Source organism: Battus philenor, unplaced genomic scaffold (assembly GCF_028537555.1).
Source record: "Battus philenor isolate CCGP_79_NKW_IND1 unplaced genomic scaffold, ilBatPhil1.0.hap1 SCAF_1, whole genome shotgun sequence".
Classification (NCBI taxonomy): domain Eukaryota; kingdom Metazoa; phylum Arthropoda; class Insecta; order Lepidoptera; family Papilionidae; genus Battus; species Battus philenor.
In genome coordinates this window covers 15,172,854-15,192,349 of record NW_027181661.1, presented here as the reverse complement: position 1 = coordinate 15,192,349, position 19,496 = coordinate 15,172,854, and the positions used below count along the sequence as shown (strand labels likewise).

The following is a 19,496-nucleotide window of genomic DNA, read 5'->3' as shown; positions in this document are numbered from 1 at the left end:
AAAAAAAAGATTTATGAATCTTACTTTAAGACACCTAGAAATAACAGTTATTAAAATATATATTTACGTAATCTATGCATTGAGAACTATAGATTATTAATACAATCCGTAGAATTTTTTACGCTGCTTTCCCCCAGCGCTATAGCAATCTACTTAGTCGAGGCTCGGAACACTTAGGCACTTTTAAATCGAAATGCGAAACGCGTATTAAGCCACGGCATAAGCCGAGATCCCTTCTCGGTGACCTTTGCCGGATAACTTCATGTATTGCGTTCCTAGGCGATCTATGGACTCGACGGCCTCTCAATCCGGGCCTGAGTCGACATTGCCAGGGTATGCTTGAGCTGCGCTCTGCCTTTTCAAGCCCGCAGAATCTATAACTGGCAAACTATTACTTTCATGGAGAAAAAAAAAAGTGATCTCTACACAAGATATTTCCGCCTATTAGTTGACTTTTTGCGATATCTCTGAAACCATAAGGCTTGGAAATTTAAAATTTTGTAGGAATATTTCTTTCGCTGAGTAGAGGTCAGATGATGATGATTTTCACGAAATTCCAAAGGCGTGGTGGGTTATGGGGACGTTAAATAACTTCGCAAACCGGGTAGAGAGTAGATAGTATTATAACATATTAAAGGAGTTTTTTTTAATCCTATATACTCCGATTACAGAATATAAACGTGAGCAACGTCGGTTCGTAATATTATACGTTTATACTGGGCGATCTAAAAACTTGACGAGTTCCCATCCAGTAAAATAGTAACGGGCCAAACAGTAAAAGCCAAAGGAGCCTCCAGTACAGTTTTCAAATTCTTATTGCAATAGAACTGTCTGTCACATATACTGTTTACATTAGAACTTTTTTAAACATTATCCCTCTATCATTCATGTTACTTTACCTGGCCGCAAATAATATGAGCGTTAAAATAAAAAATAAAACATTTTTTATCATCTCTAATATATATAAAAAATCATTTAAAAATCAATTAGGATTATGTTGGCATGATTTCAAACATATTACTTTTGTCAAAAGGCACTATTCTTAACTAAACAACTCTGTTAATAAAACAAATACAGAAAATAATGGTTTTGTGTGTGTAAATATTTGTATTTATATGTCCTAACTTGTTTGCGTGTGGGTTTTATTATTGTTTGTACATTTGCCAATGTTCAATTAAATTAAATAAAAGCGACAGTGTTGTTTAAGTTGCGAATCATTTTTTATCAGACTAATTATTCAGTTTTGTTAACGTTTTCATTGTTATAATTTATTACACAAATTCCAGGGTCGCAACTTCGCTTCGGTGATTCAAAGTTTTCTTGAAACATACCAAGGACTTAAATACTTCGAAAAGGAATACAAAACATCCTCGGGACGTACTGCCTATGATGAGACCTTAGCCAATATGAAACAAAGATATCCATATTACGTGAAGGAAATTCAAGGAGTTGCGGACGGCGCCAATGTATCCTTCCATCAGGTCAGTATATTCTATGGAGATTCAATTAGGAAAAACGGAATTCATTCTTCGGCAATAAATTACATGAACTTTTACTAGCTGCCTCTATACTACCTACAGAAAAAAATATTGGATATTCGTTTTTAGAACAGTCCGCATTAAAAATAGTTTTTAAGAAATATATTTTTTGTTTCGTAACTAGAATTCTATTAATCTTCCCACGTACATGTGATTGTTTTTTACAAATTGGTGCAATCTAAAAATTACCTTCCAGCGTCAACATATCTTTAACGTAAAAATTTTGCTTATATAATTTTTACGGCCTATATTGTAGATTCAGTTAGAAAGAAAGTCACTATAAACATCAGTTAACTTTGGCTACTATTTGCTCCTCGTATAACGAGCTCCTTATGAATGCCTTCACCTATATATTCTAAAATTCTCTTTACGTATGTAACATGTTACAATTCTCAGTTAATAATTTCAAGTATAAATTAATATGCGATAGTGCAAAAACAGATAAACAAAGGACAAAGTCGTGCTAATTATAGGGTTTAATTCTTAGCAAGGTTATTTGAGCTATCGACTAATGAACAAAGTAAAGTATGCCACGAATAATCTAATAACAACTGTATACATTATAAAGTTTTATGTGTACATGCATATATGTTTGTACGAAAACAATATTTTTACTTATTAAACTAAGATAGTGTTCGTAGAATTGGTCAATTCTTTAGTTTAGGCTTTACCATAATTTACCATTATCACTCAATTCGGTAAATATAAGCGAGGTAAACTGTTCTTCTGTGCGAACGAAGTGTATGGTAAACAAAAAATATAAAAAAAATATCTCTGAATTATCAATGTCACTGTGGACGTCCCGCAGCTGGATATAGGTCTTCCTAAAAGATTTCCAATAGCGGCCTGCAGCCAATGACTTCCAAAAACATTAACAAGGTTACTTGTCGGCCTGTGGTCTCTACTTTTAAAACTTAGATGTTCAGTGGCAGTCAGTCGTGCGCACTATCTGGCCTGTTTACTGCTACATAAAGACTTATGTCAACGAAACAAAAGAATGCTATGAGATATTTGAATACTTTGAAAATCTATTCACTTCAACCGTTTCTTTCCATTTAATCTGATTCTTTTTATAATACGCATTTACAATCGCTTTCTAAAAAGCATTTATTGCTCTCTAAAATGCAAAAGAATTCGTAATAAAGAGAGAAAAATATAACCAAACATCTTCCCTTTGTTACGTTCAAAATTATACATATTTTCGTCAAGAATAGATAATGAAAAGATTTACTTTTTTGTTTAAGATATTTTTATTACCTGAAATAATGTTTAAAATAATCTCTTTCTCTGTTTTAAATAACATTTCTAATACAATAGCTTTTAGAGTAGATTTAAGGGTAAATTTATCATCCTGAAATGTCGTTATTGTTACTCTAAAATCAATTCATAACGCGTGGGCAACAACTTTAATTTTCTTATATATATTAGTACTATGAAAGATTACTTAAAGGCTTAGATAGCTATCACCGGCTGAAGTATGTCAGCGGTAGCGCGATTGGAAAAACGCACACGAGGTATTTAAGACCAGACGGCTTGACATGGCTTGACCATTGTATATTACGATAAACGCTTAACTCTCAAACCATATGGAAGGGTTGTTTATTAATTAATTAATTAAAATATTTTATCTATACAAAAGAAAGATATAATGCTATTAATCATTCTTTTCGAGCCAACGTAAAAGCTCTGTATAATTCAAAGCAAGTACAACTTAAATATAATAATTAGAACAAAAAAAATATTAAAAAAAACAGGATTGAATCACTACTAATTTTATATATAGATACATATACATACACGGGTAAATACATTTAAGTTTAAATGTAAACATTTTTCAAACAAAGATGATTGCGCTACATATGAAGCTAATGTCATATGAATACAATTTTTGTCTCTTTATAAAAAATCTATTTTTTAATTTGATTTGAACATGGAACATTGCTTTTTTTTATTTGTAACCGCATATACTTTTTTCTCAGCTGTTCCTACTTCACATGGATGACATAATTGGAACAATTAATGATAATAGCGTATCTCGCAACGACACCGGCGGCTGCAGCGACATCGCCTTCAACTCGCCAGATAACGTAAGTAAAAAACCTTGTAATTTATTAAGGAATTGCCTTTAATTTTGACATTTCGCTTATAATTTACGAGGCAAGTCTAAATATCACGAGAGTAAAAACATTTCATATTTTGATTGTTGTCAACTTCTGTACTGTTTCCACAATAGAAACTTAAAACCTCTCACCACGCGGAATGATATCATGGAGGTTGATGACAAAACTTGACAGATGTGATAAGTTCAAGTCAGTTTTCTCAAGAAAATATCCTTATACAACTTTGAGCAGTAAAATGTATGAATACATGAACCGAATGCAAAAAATCTTTAACAACAATTGGGCTAACAATAAAGATATATAGATTTACTACACGTTTGAACACAAGAAATATTATATTAATTTATCTACTGTTTACATCCATCGCACGAATATTAAATTATCGATTAATTTATTTATAATTTTACCATTTTTATTTAATATCTCCATCATGCGCCAAACATCAGTATACAAAGAAATATAAATTTAAATTTTATTTCATTAAAATTATAGGCAATAAATTTTTGACGAAACTGGTTTAATTTTTTATCACCGTACTATCTATCCTACCAGAAATTTCTAATGTAAAAACTTATTCGCCACTCACAGTGCAATAGAATAAGACGTATTTCACATAAATTACATTATATAATAAACAAATGCTTTCATAATAACAGTATTATTTAGTAAAGTGATTTTTTTTTTCGTTCACTGGAAGGCATCAATAATAATGCGTTTATATTTTCATTAAAAATATCTTAATTGGATCTAATGTTTGATACTAGATTTGTTTAAAAAAATACGGTTACTATTTTATTGCAAACAATTATTAAGTTTACATCAAATTTAAATTTATCCCCAATGTTGATTCCACGATTGAAAGGCCTTCCAGCTGCTCCATCGCAGCTGTTTCAATGTAAGGAATTGTGTCAAAACGGTTTCCCTTCAGCACGATTTATTTTTTAGGAAGAGCCAGAAATCGCATGGTTCTATATTCGGTGAATAAAAGTGTGGACACACTATTTTTTTTTTCAAAAACTCGTGTGGGGCATGGTTCATTATCGGAATGAAGAAGGAAACCGTTGAACCGGTTATTATACTTTGCACGAATTTTTTGCAATTTTTGCAACTCAGCGTGTCTTGGTCAATTTTTGAGTTTAAAAGACGATTCAAACTTTGTTCATTGCCTCCCCCAAAGATCGCCACGATAACCGACCTTAACCATATCGCCAGTCCATGTAGTGGGGGCCTACCCACACCGCATCTACCTGCTTGTAGTCATCACTCAAAAACTTTTCGACCCCAACGGCCTGCCTGCGCTACGCGCCCACAGCCACGTGCTATCAGCGTCCGTCCGTCCAAATTAGTCTAGCTGTTAAATTTTTGCGCTCAACAATATTTTTGACGATCTTTTTTTATTAAATAAATACTATACTACCTTTAATAAAATCAATTATCTATTTCACGTAATCATTATGTGAACAAATTATTTCTATTACAGTACTTCCCATGCCGTCAAAGTTCTCAAACAGATATATTTCTTACAAAGTATACTTCTTCAAATGTTACATTTCAAGCTTCTTGCATGGAATAGTCTATTCCAACGTTCAATTAATACTTCGTATCCCTAAAGTTTCACTTCTGATTGCAAGATAGTGTGTTTCCTTTTGATTCGAATTCCCGTATGAGAGTTCAAACGTATATGAGGACTACGTTTCAAAGCTCAAAGAGAAGGTATCTGCGAAGTCGATGCTATTAGGCAAAATTAGTTTTCATCTAGCTTTCATACTTTGCTATTAGATCCGTGATACATTCGCTTGAAACATCCGACGTCAAATGTTCTTATATACAATTTAAGTTTACTATGTCTCGAACAAACACATTGAATATCGACTTATCTCTTATATAATTACTTCATGTGTTTGATATTTAAGAAGTAGAGATTTTCTTAATTTTAACTGCGGTAAAATGCTGTTTATTAATGAAAACCGTATGGCTATGCCATACGTAATGCTTGTGTTTAAATCGATTAGTATGAAGTAATTTTTGAATTTTTTTCATTTAACACAAGCTTGCGGAACCGGGGTCCCTAAAGTACAGAATTATACCCCGATACGTAACCGTTGAGTGAAAGAGTGTGCTAAAACAGTGTAACTGTTTAATGTGGTGATTGTGTGAAGGCTCATCACCATAATTTTAGCCACAATAACTGTACATCTGTTTCGTTCTTATAACTTAAAACCCGCTACACAATTTTCGAAAAAGACCTGCCACTTTGGGAGAATAATTGAAAATTTAATAAGAGAATCGACTTCATGATTGTTCGTAGTGCGCTTCAGTTATATATATTTTAATTTGTAATTTTAAAACCTCAATCCTTACAATACGATGATAATTTAAATGTTTTTCGTTTAAATTGTCTTTTTAATTTTTATTTAATAAACAAATATTTAGTTACCTTGCATTCATATCTTACAGAGTATCTTTTTGCTCTAGAAAAACGGCCAGAAATTCCTTGACGGAATATGGTGACTTTCATACATCTGCAGATCTCGTCTTTTATGATTCAGTCAATGTTACTATCCAACAATATTTCTCATTCATCCTGATATTACAGATCGTGCTCGGTCACACAGAGGATGCGCCCATGGAGACTTTAAATCATTTCTACATTATGTCAGCTCATGTCATACCTACTCCAGAAGACAAAGCCCATGGGGTAAGTAACTATCTTCTTTCTTTTGCAGACCTTTACTGTTGTTCTTTATATTCTTTCTTATAAACGATATCACAAATAACTTCTTTTTAAAAATAATTATTTTCTAATTATTAAAATTTTTGACACCAATTGATATTTTTATTTATATTACCATGATGATAATTTTAATCGTAGGATGCTGCACTGATGCACACAGGCTTTCGCCATGTATTTCCATTAGGAACAATAGAAAGCGATCTAAATCCAGCGTTTTCCAAAGATTTTAACAAAGACGTCTGTCTACCTTTCGTGTGGGCCTCCTATACGACGTTCATCTGTTGTTGTGTCGCTAAATTCAATAGTAAATTTATATCTTGTTGCTTAAAACTGTTTTTTTTACTCTTTATTTTCTTTGCTCCAAATGATAGATGATTAAATTTCAGGCTGTGGAAGAGAGATTCGCGTCGCTTTGTTATGCTGGCCAACTGCCTGGGTACACTATGGGATTTAACGAAAATGGACTCGTGTTCACCATTAACACCCTGAGCCCCTTAAATTTGAAGCCTGGCAACACTCGTAAGTTCAGTGTTGTCATAAACCTTTTTGTAATCTGTCATCCTATTTAGATATTAATTTTTCGTACATCCTGTGTTATAAAATTAATTTTATTAATCAAATTTATTTTATGTAAATTAACAAAGAATAACTTTTACGAATAGTTATTAATATTTTTAAATGTTTTTAATTTAGCACGCACTTTCATCACTCGAGCTCTACTGGCGGCTAGGACCCCAACTGAAGCTGATAAGATTCTTCTAGACGAAGGTCTTGGTATAGGCAATGGTTTCTCCACGAACATGATATGGACAGACAAGAAGGGCAACCGTCAGCTTGCGAATGTTGAAGTAGCACCAGATCTTAAAGCCGATAAATCTATACTAAATGTTCATAAGTATTCAAATGATACTCTGATGCATTGTAACGCGTAAGTATTGGTACCTCGTATACAATTAATGACTGTAGTCCTATTTTTAACAGAAATTACGTTTTAAAAATTAAGTCATCAATGAATTTATATGAAATTTATTCTTTATTTTTATTTTATCTAATATAGCAAAGTCACAATCGCGCCTTGTCGACTTTTTTTATAATTCATAAGTAGATAACGAATCAAGAGTTGAATTTACTAAAATAATACGAGTCAGCGATTTGGTTTTGAACTGAATTTATTGTTCCATCGTTTTCCTGTCGAAAACACTTGTCATTATCTGTTTGAAAAGAAAGAAAACTCCTAGCTGAAAAACTGCCATTAATGACTAATAAATTATGATATGTTCAGATGACGGTGGCTTATAGCGGTCTTCCGCCAAGATTGATTTAATGCATTACTCATTGGACTATCCGCTTTGCCGTATTGCCTTCAAAACAAAACTTGACAATCTTCAAATAAATGGTACGCTATCAATATAGTCCTCTGTAGTTGGACGAAATAGAAATCGAAGATTAATTTAAAAAAAAAACTCCACCATCCCATATTTGAAGTAGTAACAGCAACTTTTATTTAAAAAAAATTGCTACATTAAGATAAATTATATAAAAAGGATAAATTCGATCAAAGATGAAGAACATTGAAACGTTATCCCGGTCCTTGTTCAGGATATACGAATATTATGGATAGATGTTTTATCGGAAAACGTGTTGGAGATCTCTAGTTAATGATAGGCCTCTCCTAGAGAAGCAGTGAATATCTTACGGCTGAAATGAAGATATTTTTTTCAATATTTTTTTCAACAACAGGGTCTTATAAGTTTATTTTTTTATTGTCACTCAGATACCTCCGGCAACAAGTGCAACAAGTTACCGGCGATATTATAGATAGCAGCATTACTAGAATGAAAGCCATCAAACATCACCCAGCGCCGCAGACTAGATCCGACATTGAACATATCCTCTCGGACACAACGTACAAAGATTACCCCGTGTTCCAGACCAGACTTGACGCGCCCATACAAACTATTGCAGCAGGTATATTATTGATTACCAGATAAAAACACACAGAGATCGGATCCCACACCGTCCTCGCCAACAAGGCTAACCTAGTACACATTTTGAGATCTAAAAATCCCATGCACGCCATGTAACAGTTCTTTCTATTAGGGGGACCGGAAAGTAATGACATTTCTACTCATGTCGATATTTGATTGTCATTTGGTTACTCATTACGTACTTGGAAAACGTTATATACTAGATAGCAAAAGGTTGTTGATAACAAAGGTGAATATATTGTTGATTAGAAATGAAAACTTGTTAATAATGTAATCGTGAGAATTTAAGAGAGCGACATTACTTTCCAATCCCCCTAATACAATTATAGTTTAAAAGTAACGTAGTGGACATGTATTTGCTGCCTAGAGTCAGTGTAACTAGAAATTTAAATGAATATTTATATTTTACATTACTTAGTTGAATTTCGTCATATTAATTTGTCTGCTATATGTTAGCGATACTGCCGAGTACTAGCCAAGTTTTCCACTACAGCGCTATCAAAACCGCTGAAACGCGACTTAGGCATTCATTCGACTGGACGAGGGAGAGTATCAGGATATTCCAAAAAGTAGGCTGTAAACGTTCGCGGCGGAGGCGCTCATGCTATTTTTTCTTCGCCGCAATTTTCTAAGCCGAGTTACAGGAGTTTCAGGAGCAATATATTAACGAATATCGTCGTTTCTAACGCTTATATTAGCTATTGAAGTCACTGCTGTATAAGTCCGGTCGAGGCGAGACAGGTCAAGATGAAGTCCCCCTCTTCTGTGCCCTTCTGAGACTTGAGCGACCTAACGACCCACTAACATTAATTAAATAATAGTACGAAACAAGCTGATCAATGGTATCCCAGCTATTGAGGAGTAAGACATGTGTTCGTAGGTCGCGGGTTCGATACTCGGGATACAATCTTAGATAATTCACACATTGTACAGAGCAGAGGATGGGCAGCAGCGTTCTCTGCGTTTCATAATAACACACTGCGATAACCAACCCGCCCGCCAAACGTGGTAATTGTGTTATTTCCCCCCATAGATATTATTAAGGAAGGCCTAGGCTTTGCATTGGACGTCTACTGTCTTAAAACGACGACAACCTCAAAATTTAGGTCCTCAGATTCAGTCACTGTATAAAAGTCTTGGCAAAGCTAAGCTGTAACTGCCAACCATGGTCTTCCAGTTCGGGCCTTACTGACAAGTTCAGTCGCTTAACCAGCCATGGAAAGGTTTATGCTAGTGATTAGTCGACGAGAGTCAGGAATAAGCAAATCCGTAAATCCGTAAGAGAGTTAAAGTAACTGACAAAAGCCAGCGGATTAAAAGGTTAAAGTGGCAGTGACGTAATGTTCTTTAGTGGAGACCACAGATTAACAAGTCACTTTACCACTTTTGTACGTCAACGCGCAAGGTGGACAAGCGACAAAGAACTCAAAGGGATTGAGGAAGAGGACGCCAAACGGCTGAAATGATGTTTATAACTAAAAAAAATATTCCTGTTCCTAATTATACCTCTTTTGGTGTCTGTCAGATTACCCAGACCACCAAAAATTAAAGGTTTAACTGCTAGCTTTTGTTATAAAGTATGGAATTATATATCTATATACATATATTTCTTTTCCAGGTATTTTCGACATGAAAGCCAGCACTTGGAGCATATACATTGATAAGCCGGTCGACTCAGAGCCTGTCGCCATCTTGCCTATGAGATTCTCAATGCTACATAAAGTTTAAATTTAATATAAACGAGAAGAATATTCGGATATGTATGCACATTAAATATTTTATTGCTAAGATATTAAATATTCACTGTTGCTTCCTAATAAGCGTTTGAAAATGTAATGTACTTAAAAAAATTAAACATTTTCCCAAATAATATAATAATCTCAAATAATAAAATACACAAAATTAATCCAGAAACAAAAACAAATTTTGTTTCACCTACCTGCACTTGATTTGAAGTTAACAAATCTTTCAATGACCAGGATACCTGATAATATTCAAAGATCATATTGCTAGGTTAAAAAAATACGTAAAAGATTTTGTGCGCTAAGATCCGTGTTATTTCAATGTATTAAACATGAAATCCAGTAAAACATCTTGCACCTGTCAAATCATGACATCAATATGTTTGTCTATTTAAAAAATATGGAGGCAGCTTTAATGATTTACTAATAGTCCCAACCTGACGCATACGCCAATTCGTCATCTCACTCACACAAGCAGAAATAATTATCCGGCTCACAGGCCCATTGGTATCTCAAAATTGTATACAAAAGTGATTTCCATAGTAAACCAACGCTATGTCCATATGCATCCGAATATCATATTCTCTAGACATAAATATAAATTCTATGCATATTTTTTGGTGTTGCTACGAGTTAATAATAAGTTATTTGCCCTAATAGTGCTAGTTTCGAAGTCCACTGCTGGACTTAGATCTCTTGTAGACGTAGTTAACTTGATCATGAATATATGTTATAACTTGACTTGGGCTATTTCAGCATGATCTGTATTCTATATATTTGTTTTGTAAAATTATAGTTTTTTCTTTAAAGCGGAGTTAGCTATTGCTAGAATAAAATTTTACTCCTGGTGTGTTCATAATAATAAAAAAATTTTTCAAAAAAAAAAGAGTTTTTTCTGTGAAAATATATTATAGCAGATACTCTTGTATGGTATTTGTTGTGTTCTAATAAAAGTTTGATCCACTAAGATGTGCTTTCAATTATTTATAACAATCATCACCATATCAACCGATAAATACACTGCAAGGCCTGCCCCGAAGATCGACATGATGACCGGACTTCCGCTGCTCGCATCCAATGACTTCCCTCGACCTACCCTTCGGTTACACGACCGACATGTCCCGCTCGCCGCCACTTCAGACGAGCAATTGCTCAACCAATGTCGGTGTCAATCATAACATAATCATACCAATCCAATTTCTTGAACGACATCGAGTGATTTATATTTGTCATAAAACATAGTTTAATAATAATAATTACTGGAACATTTGCTTTAAGATTACAAAATTACTATATTGTATTATTATGAAAATTGCATTTATTTGTCTTTAATTAATTCAGTAATACGACTTTTTTATAGCAATGTCTTTCATCATCATAAATTCAGCAGTAGGAGGTCAATGCATGACATAGGCCTCCCCTAATTGACTTGGAAAAAGGTAAAAAGGTTTAAAGGACGTTCCTGATCCAATGTCTTCTGATGTCACGATTATAAGTACAGAATAAATAAAAGAAATGTTTCACAAACATTATGAATATGTTGATTACACTAAGAAAAATGTGTAGAAGTTTTACACCGGATAATATATATATATTTGTCATAAAAAGCTTAAGCTTTTACAGCTAATTCTTATCACGCTGTATATAACAATAGAGAATTACTCTTAAACTTATTTCAGAATGATCATTTTATTTATTGTTTTCGGTACTCACATATAAATAGATATGGTGTAAATGATTCCAATAGTTTTTTTTTTCAGATTTAAACAATATCAAATAAAAACGTTATTGTATGGTTTAAGAACAATATCTAATACTGATAATAATAATTCGCATAGCAACAAAGCGTTATTTTTACAAAAAAACAATTAGCTCTGAAAACTACATTATCGTTGAATGGATATTCCTGACTTTTTTTTCATAGACACTTTCAAAATTTACCCAATTTTGGGAGACCCCCTGCAGTTATATTTCTACAATATTATCAAAACTAGTATAAAATGTGAAGATTAGAACTATACAATTCTGCATTGCGGCTAAATTTTTACATGTAACAGTCGCGGAGCCAACATTTTAGTTCTTTACAATTGAATGCAAAGAAATGCTTACGATTTATATAACCAAATTTTTTTGTCACTCGACGAAGATCCCGTCGAGTCTCCCTTAGACCTCTAAGGGTAAAAAGAACCATTTTAGAAAATATTCTTTTAGCACGAATGTAAATATATAATCAATTCATTACCCCAATGAATAAAATGTAATTTAAATATTAAATAAAAAAATATTACAATGAAATAAAATAACAGAATACAATAAACGAAAGACAAAAATTTCAATAATTATTCGCAGCATTTTTAATTAAAATATTCTTTTGTTACATAAAACCTCTTTATTAAATTTCTCTAGAATTGATACAAGAGATATGGACATAGACTATATAAAATTTAAATATTTATTTAAAATTAATTTTAATTTGATATTCTTCATCGTACACGCCAGAAAACATATATATTTTTAATAGTAATAAACAAAAAAAGTACAATGGACGATCTTATCACAAGAGGCAATCTTTACTAGGAAACCATAGTATGGATACAGTAGTAAATATTTAGTTCGCTTTAGGCATTTAAAATAAAGTTAATTTTTTTGGCAACACTAAACACAAATAAACATTTCGCATTGCACCCCATATTTTTTAAAATACATTTTATGCTTAAAATGAGAAATCATTGCTAGTAACAAATCGCCAATCAGTGAAGGTGGTTTTTACACTTTAATTAAACATACTAAAACATAGAAACAACGAAAACGAACAGTGTTATGAATAACCCCCTTACAACCAATATACTTTTTTTATTTATATGTATGTTAATTTTTCTGGACATAAGATGGTATGCATTGCTAGACCAATATTTTCACTATTACTAAAATCTATTAATATTTCATAAAATTTTATTATTTTGTGAAACCTAACATATTTTGGGTTGATTTATATACAGTGGTTTTAGGTCTACAAGCTACAAAAGGATGAATAGGTATAGCTTATTTGAGAACAATTAATGTATGGTGCATCATGTATATATATATATATATTTATTAATAATAAATAAATTCGCTCTATCTGTCCTTGCAGACATTGTAATGTAAGAAGAATATTAGCTTGTCGCATGCCAATATAAATAAAAATGCAATATGCAGTGATTTGAAATAGTTGTAACCAATCCCCTGTATACTAGGTTTGTTTAGGCTACCGTAATAATTAAAAAAAAAAAAAACTTTACGCACAATCCCACCCTTGACATAAGTAAATCTTCTTGTATTTTCACTACTTAAATCAGATCAAAACACATGCAAAATAAAGCTTTCTTTATTATTTCAAGCGTTATTTCTTTTGTGGTCATGTATAAATGTAAACCATATCTAAAACTGTCTAGTTGATTGCATATACCTATACAAACCTTGACGCAAAATTTACATTTATTTTCAATTTTTTTGATTCAGTCTAGGTAAAATATAAATATATTCAGATTGATAAATAAAAAAAGTGTTGAGAATGATTAAATGTGTAATTATTCGCAGTATTGAGGATTTACATACATTTCACAACATATGTGACAAAATGAAAGCAATGTTATTAGGTGCATCTACAAAGTTTTAAAAGACACAATCATCTCCAGAGATACAAATAATATATTTGCCCACCATTATAAATCAATTAAAGTTAATTAAATATTCAATGAAGCAATATTTACACTCCATAAGCACATTTAAAATTAAAGATATTAAAGGCATATTGGTAAAAGATTTACATAACCCATAAGTATAATATTAAAGAATCTTACTTCTAAAGAAATTTTCAAACCTGCTTCTTTATTCCGTTGCAGTTCAGAAATAAAATATCTTAAAAATTGTGTAATAACATTCCTCTTTATTCTTTCATTCGTGTGTTTATTGCATTAGTTCTTAATAGAAGTTATACAAAAATTTAAATCAAGCCTATAAAGTTATATTTGTATATAAGTCAATTATTGTAAGCATTTTTATTAGGTGAATGAAAAAAAAAACAAAATAATCTGAAGTTTCAAACAGCTTTACAGGCATTTTGCAAGAACTAAAAAAATGGTGATACGCTAACCTAATCAAGATCTGAAGATTAGAGTTTTTTTCTGTAAGAAACCTTATCCGCAGCCGCACCCACCCATTGGGGGTGGAGCAGGACCAGATCCTGATGGTCCAAAACCTCCAAACTTCCTTGTTGGCGGCTTGGGAGGTCTGAAATAATGTAAAAATATTTTTCAACAAACATAATACAATCTTTTATTATAAAGCATAGACTCTATATCTTATGATATTCGTATCTACACTGCAGGCATAGGCCTCTTTCTAAGATACGGTAGTCGCAAAGCTTAGCGGGCGAGTTGGCGATGGCAGTGTGGTCTTATTGTACGCGAGGGTGCTGTTGGCCATCCTCTGGAAACTTGTTTATGGACAGTGGCAATCCTATATAATTAACGCACAATGTGCCAAAAGAGTAATAATTCATATTCAATCAGATATATAACTATAAGATTGTATCTGTGAATCGAATCCGCGGCCTACGATTGTAAGTCACAGTCCTTACCTGGTTACCACTGCCTGGTATATCTTTTTTAAATTAAATATCCTCTAATGTCTAATATTCATATGATCTAAATAACACCAACTGACAGAACTTTGATAAGGCTCTATCTAACATTGTTGAATCGTCATCACCATTTCAGCAATAAGACTGCTGAACATATCCCTCCCCCATAGATTTCCAATATTACTGGTCGAAAGCGGGCCGCATCAAGCGTCTTTTTAAACCGTAAGGTCATCTGTCCATCTTGTAAGCATTGTCATACTTAAATATTAAAAGGCAAGGCTCAAGGCAATTTTTTAAATCTGGAGAAGTAACCAAAGCAATGTCCCAGTATAAGGTCACTAAACATAGCTTTTGAACTAAATTACTGTAGAGAAGTCTTGGCGCCTTACTTTTCTGCCAGTTCACAATGAATGAATATGTTAATGCCAATGGGCAAATATTATTTCTCAATGCTAAAACAAATCTGTAAACATAAGTAGAAAACCTAAGCATATCTTCATAAAAATCTGTCACAAATGTCATCAATGAATATTCAAAAATTTAAAAATTATTTACATGGTGATCACTTGAACAATATCCTTAATACTAATAGAAATCATTCCTTAGCTTTATTAACAATTAAAAAATCTTTCATACTAATAAGAATTTCAATTTTTTGTGTAATGACCTCAAAGATATTTCAGGTTAATTGAAAGATATTACTTGAGAGTTTATTGTAATACCGTATACAGTTGCCTACAAAAAGGTTTTAAGAAACCGAGAAAAATGTATAACAAGATTACTTTTTTAGTCTATTTTATGAGACAAAAAAAATTTCTTTGTACAAAAACAATGTAAATTTTAATGTCATTTTGTTAGAGAGATCCCATAAAGAATAATGTTACCTTCATATTACATTAAGATGTTTTTATAAATAATACTGGTACAGTAGACCTAATTTTACAGACAATCTCTAAACCAATGAACATATAAATTCCACCTTATCAATAAGTGATGACCTCAGAACCGTATCCTGCGCACCATATATGTCATAGATATTGTTATTCAATAAAATATTATCATTATACATATTACGGGGACAGAAAAGTAATGTCTTTTCTGCCGACATATTTTAGAGAAAATTTGTATACTAGATGGCAAAAGATTGTTCATAACAATCATCATTAATCAAGTGAATTTAACTTAAGAGCGACATAACTTTCCGGTCTCCATCATATATATTATTACCTACTACTTAATAAAAATATGGATCATTTACACTTTTTTTCTTAAGATAAATGTTAAAATAAACAGTATAAAAATTAATACGAACAGTGTAAAATTAACTATTTAAAAACTAGTTTTGTACTTCTAGTTCTACATATATTTGATATATGTATTTAGAAAATCTCTAACAATCTTTTTGGTGTACATTCATAAGTTTTTACTATAAAAAAATATATTTAATAAATATTTTAATTAAATCTTAGATTATTCCTATTCATAAAAACATAGTCTAATGAAGAAATGACTTTCAATTTCCTCCAATTGTAATTAAAAATATGAACCCTTGCAAAAGTTAGTATATATCAAAGTTGCTTGATTTATATTCAAATCTATACCTACAGGATGCTCCAAAGGCGTAAATGCTCTTTCAATATAGCTCATTTATTGGCAATTAATGCACAGTATATACTAACCAAAAATAAATGATTAATTAATGATAACATAGTAAGAAAAAGCTTTTTCAAAAATAAGATATTTACATGTTTTTCTAATTGTCTCTGCAGACATGGTACTGTTAGAAGTAATTGGTATGTCGCATTCTAATAAAAAAACTAAATTAATACAACAAATCTAAGAGGTTGTGTGACATACAGACTGTAATGTCAATTTTTCTATTATATATAGAAGTTTTGCTAATTTAAAATTGTGTGTTGAATAGTAAAAATATATATTTTTCCTTTACACTCACAATGAGTAAGTTACATCACATATCCCTCTCTTTTCAAACGAAATTGATGAAAATCAAAAAAAGTTTGTGAGTAATTATATATTATTAAGCAAAATAAAAATTAATAATAATCTGAAAACAAATTAATTATTTTTTCTGTAAGTCTACAAGTCAATCTTGTGTGAAATAATAAAAATCTGTGCTTTTAAGAACTTCACATCTTTCTTATTGGAAAATTGAAAAAGATTTGAAAAAAAAAATTAAAAAAATGTGTTGAAGCTACCTACCCATTGCCTGGTGGGCGGAAATCCCTTACGTATTTATCTCCATGTTTACTGTAGTTTGGATTGATCAATGTCTGGAAACTAGAAACATAAATATGTTTAGAATAGGTAAACAATTGTTTTTCACTTGATAAAGTCCTAGTTCAATCAAAAATGTTGTTTGCAGAGTCTTAAAAATAACAAATTCAACATTGAAATCTTTATTGTCAAACTAATACTGGAAATATGTTAGAAAAAATTATCTATGGCTAAATTTAAAAAATTAGCAATGCACTTAGTAACTACCATAATTCACCAAATAGCAAGGTCAGACAGCAGTCTTTCCCTACAAAAATTGTGTTAATAATTTGGTTGTAATCAATTACTAAACATTAATTCTTACAGCTTAAAAAACCGGGAATGGGGACCATGAAGCTGCAAACAAAGCATTTCACCCATAAGGTGAAAAAACAACTTTGTTAAGGTTGTCAGAAGCCCACTTCCAACTGGTCCTATTAGAAATCTATGGGAGAGTCCTATGATCAACAGTGGATGTATTATAGCAGAAAAAATATTGATAATGTTGTTAAAAATTTGTAGTTTGTACTGACCACTTTAAAGATAAGCTTATATCTTGCCTGTACATACATCACAATAAAAACTGATCACATTTAATCAGTTTACAAATTTTTAAATTTTATTTATAGTTAAAAATTTAGATACTCACAATAGATAAAAGAAATTTATAGTACTCCAAATCCATCCCGTAAGACTGAATGAACTCTTTTCGACAACTGTACCGTCTGAAAAGAGAAATATAATATGATATTTAGTGAATTTTATATATGTATACAGGATGATTGGTTAGAGATGTAAAAGTTTTAAAGGAATGTATATCTTATATATGTATATCTTATTTCAGCATAAAGATTTAAAGCTTTTACACCTATTTCCAAACACATAAAATTATTACTCAGAAATATGTTACATTAATTTATTTTTATCTTGAAGGAATGTGGCAGACAATTAACTTATTGCAGTAGAAAATCTGTTGAGACAGATAGCAAAGAATAAATAGTTTTAAAATAAAGTAACCCGTGATTTAAAAATGATTTTAATTCCTATACTATCATTTCATTCTTTGTTATCTCTATGTAGCCACATTAATCATTAAATCATTATGATTATTAAAGGAGGGTCATAAATAATTACTTAATATAAAATAGACAGTTATAAATCAGTTATGTTAGTTTTACATATCTCAACAACAATGGTGCAACATGGAAAAATGCTTGAACTCAAATCAGTAACACTTTTAATAACATTGATCACTAGGCTCACATTGTAACCACCTAAATATTAAAGAAAACCTTATTGAGACAGAAAGATTTTCACTGTTTTTTTATTGAAATTACCTTTGTATTTGTTGAATATTTAATCAAAAAAATACGCATTATATGTATGAAGTAGTAATAAGGAAAAGAACACAATTGGTTTCTAAAATATATTACATAGTTAAATGCGACAAGTTTGTACAAACAAATCCTTTTTAAAAATAAAAAAGTATAGAAAAAATATTTACCACCAGTAACGTAAACCATGGTTGTTTATCAAATCAACCAATGTATGTATGGAAGTCTAAACAGATGAATGTTCTCGAAGTTTCCAGAAATTGGGAACTGAAACAATTTTTATAACTGTTACACCATAAGCACGCAAACAATATGAAAACACAATTTATTCCAAGTATACCTCTTGTAAATATCCAATAACTAATCGACACGTATTGCGTATAAAAATGTCTTTTTTAATACACAAACTGTGAACTTGTCACATATTTTGCCATTTTCTTAATAGCAACATTTGTGTAACGGAATATTCGATCTATTTTAACAAGTAAAAAAATCCGCAATGAATACGTATCTTTAACGAAAAAGGTGTAATCGGTAAAGTAATTTATATAATTTCTTTAGATTTCTTTCACTACGCCATATCGCCTTAGCTAATATGGCGCAATGTATCCTAGCGCCAGCGCGGAATATCAGTGGAACTAACTTATGCAATAATATTTATGTCGATATCTGAAGATAATACGAACAATTTGCAGGGAGCAGGTTCATTAATTGCATGGTCTGTTAAAATATGACTCTACGTATTTACAAGCCTATAATATTTGCTTAAATCCACATCAGAAAATTAAGCCGAGATTCAGTGTAAAGTAAAAAACAAATATAATTAGTACAGCTACAGTTGATTAATTTATTCAAATTATTATCCACACAGAACCATTATCAGTGACTACTTTGTGTAGGTCTTGAGAAGAATGCCAGAAGAGCAAAATTGGAAATTGGAATTAGACAGAGTTCACTTATAATGAGATCCTTCATGTTAAAGAGACAAGGTTCCAAAGGAACTAGAGTTATACCTGATGCAGCCAAGGAAGTTTTCCAGAGGATCTTGATTAAGGTTACACAGAGAAAGGCTATTAATGTTCATTTTCGTAAGATTGATTCCATTTTTTTCAATTGCATTTTATGTGTGAAACCAGCCTTCT

General features: G+C 31.5%; 2 protein-coding genes across 3 annotated transcripts in view; one reads left to right on the top strand and one right to left on the bottom strand.

Annotated features, from left to right (window-relative positions):
* Window positions 1-11,008, top strand: part of t (C45 family peptidase tan) — a 52,376-nt gene extending 41,368 nt beyond the window's left edge. For both annotated transcript variants that reach the window (XM_068766924.1, XM_068767006.1), the window contains exons 3-9: window positions 1,287-1,481; window positions 3,518-3,625; window positions 6,255-6,356; window positions 6,779-6,911; window positions 7,086-7,320; window positions 8,167-8,360; window positions 9,999-11,008. In XM_068766924.1, coding sequence (XP_068623025.1) covers window positions 1,287-1,481; window positions 3,518-3,625; window positions 6,255-6,356; window positions 6,779-6,911; window positions 7,086-7,320; window positions 8,167-8,360; window positions 9,999-10,108 — 1,077 coding nt within the window. In that variant the 3' untranslated portion in view covers window positions 10,109-11,008. The remainder of the gene's footprint in view (window positions 1-1,286; window positions 1,482-3,517; window positions 3,626-6,254; window positions 6,357-6,778; window positions 6,912-7,085; window positions 7,321-8,166; window positions 8,361-9,998) is intronic.
* Window positions 11,009-14,030: 3,022 nt separating this feature from the next.
* Window positions 14,031-18,782, bottom strand: LOC137919211 (selenoprotein K-like). Its single transcript, XM_068762217.1, has 5 exons — window positions 18,695-18,782; window positions 18,525-18,621; window positions 17,670-17,745; window positions 16,967-17,044; window positions 14,031-14,394 (listed from the first exon to the last, which is right to left on the bottom strand). The coding sequence occupies exons 2-5, from the start codon at window positions 18,541-18,543 to the stop codon at window positions 14,301-14,303; spliced, it is 267 nt and encodes an 88-aa protein (XP_068618318.1). The 5' UTR covers window positions 18,544-18,621; window positions 18,695-18,782; the 3' UTR covers window positions 14,031-14,300.
* Between the last annotated feature and the right edge of the window lie 714 nt (window positions 18,783-19,496).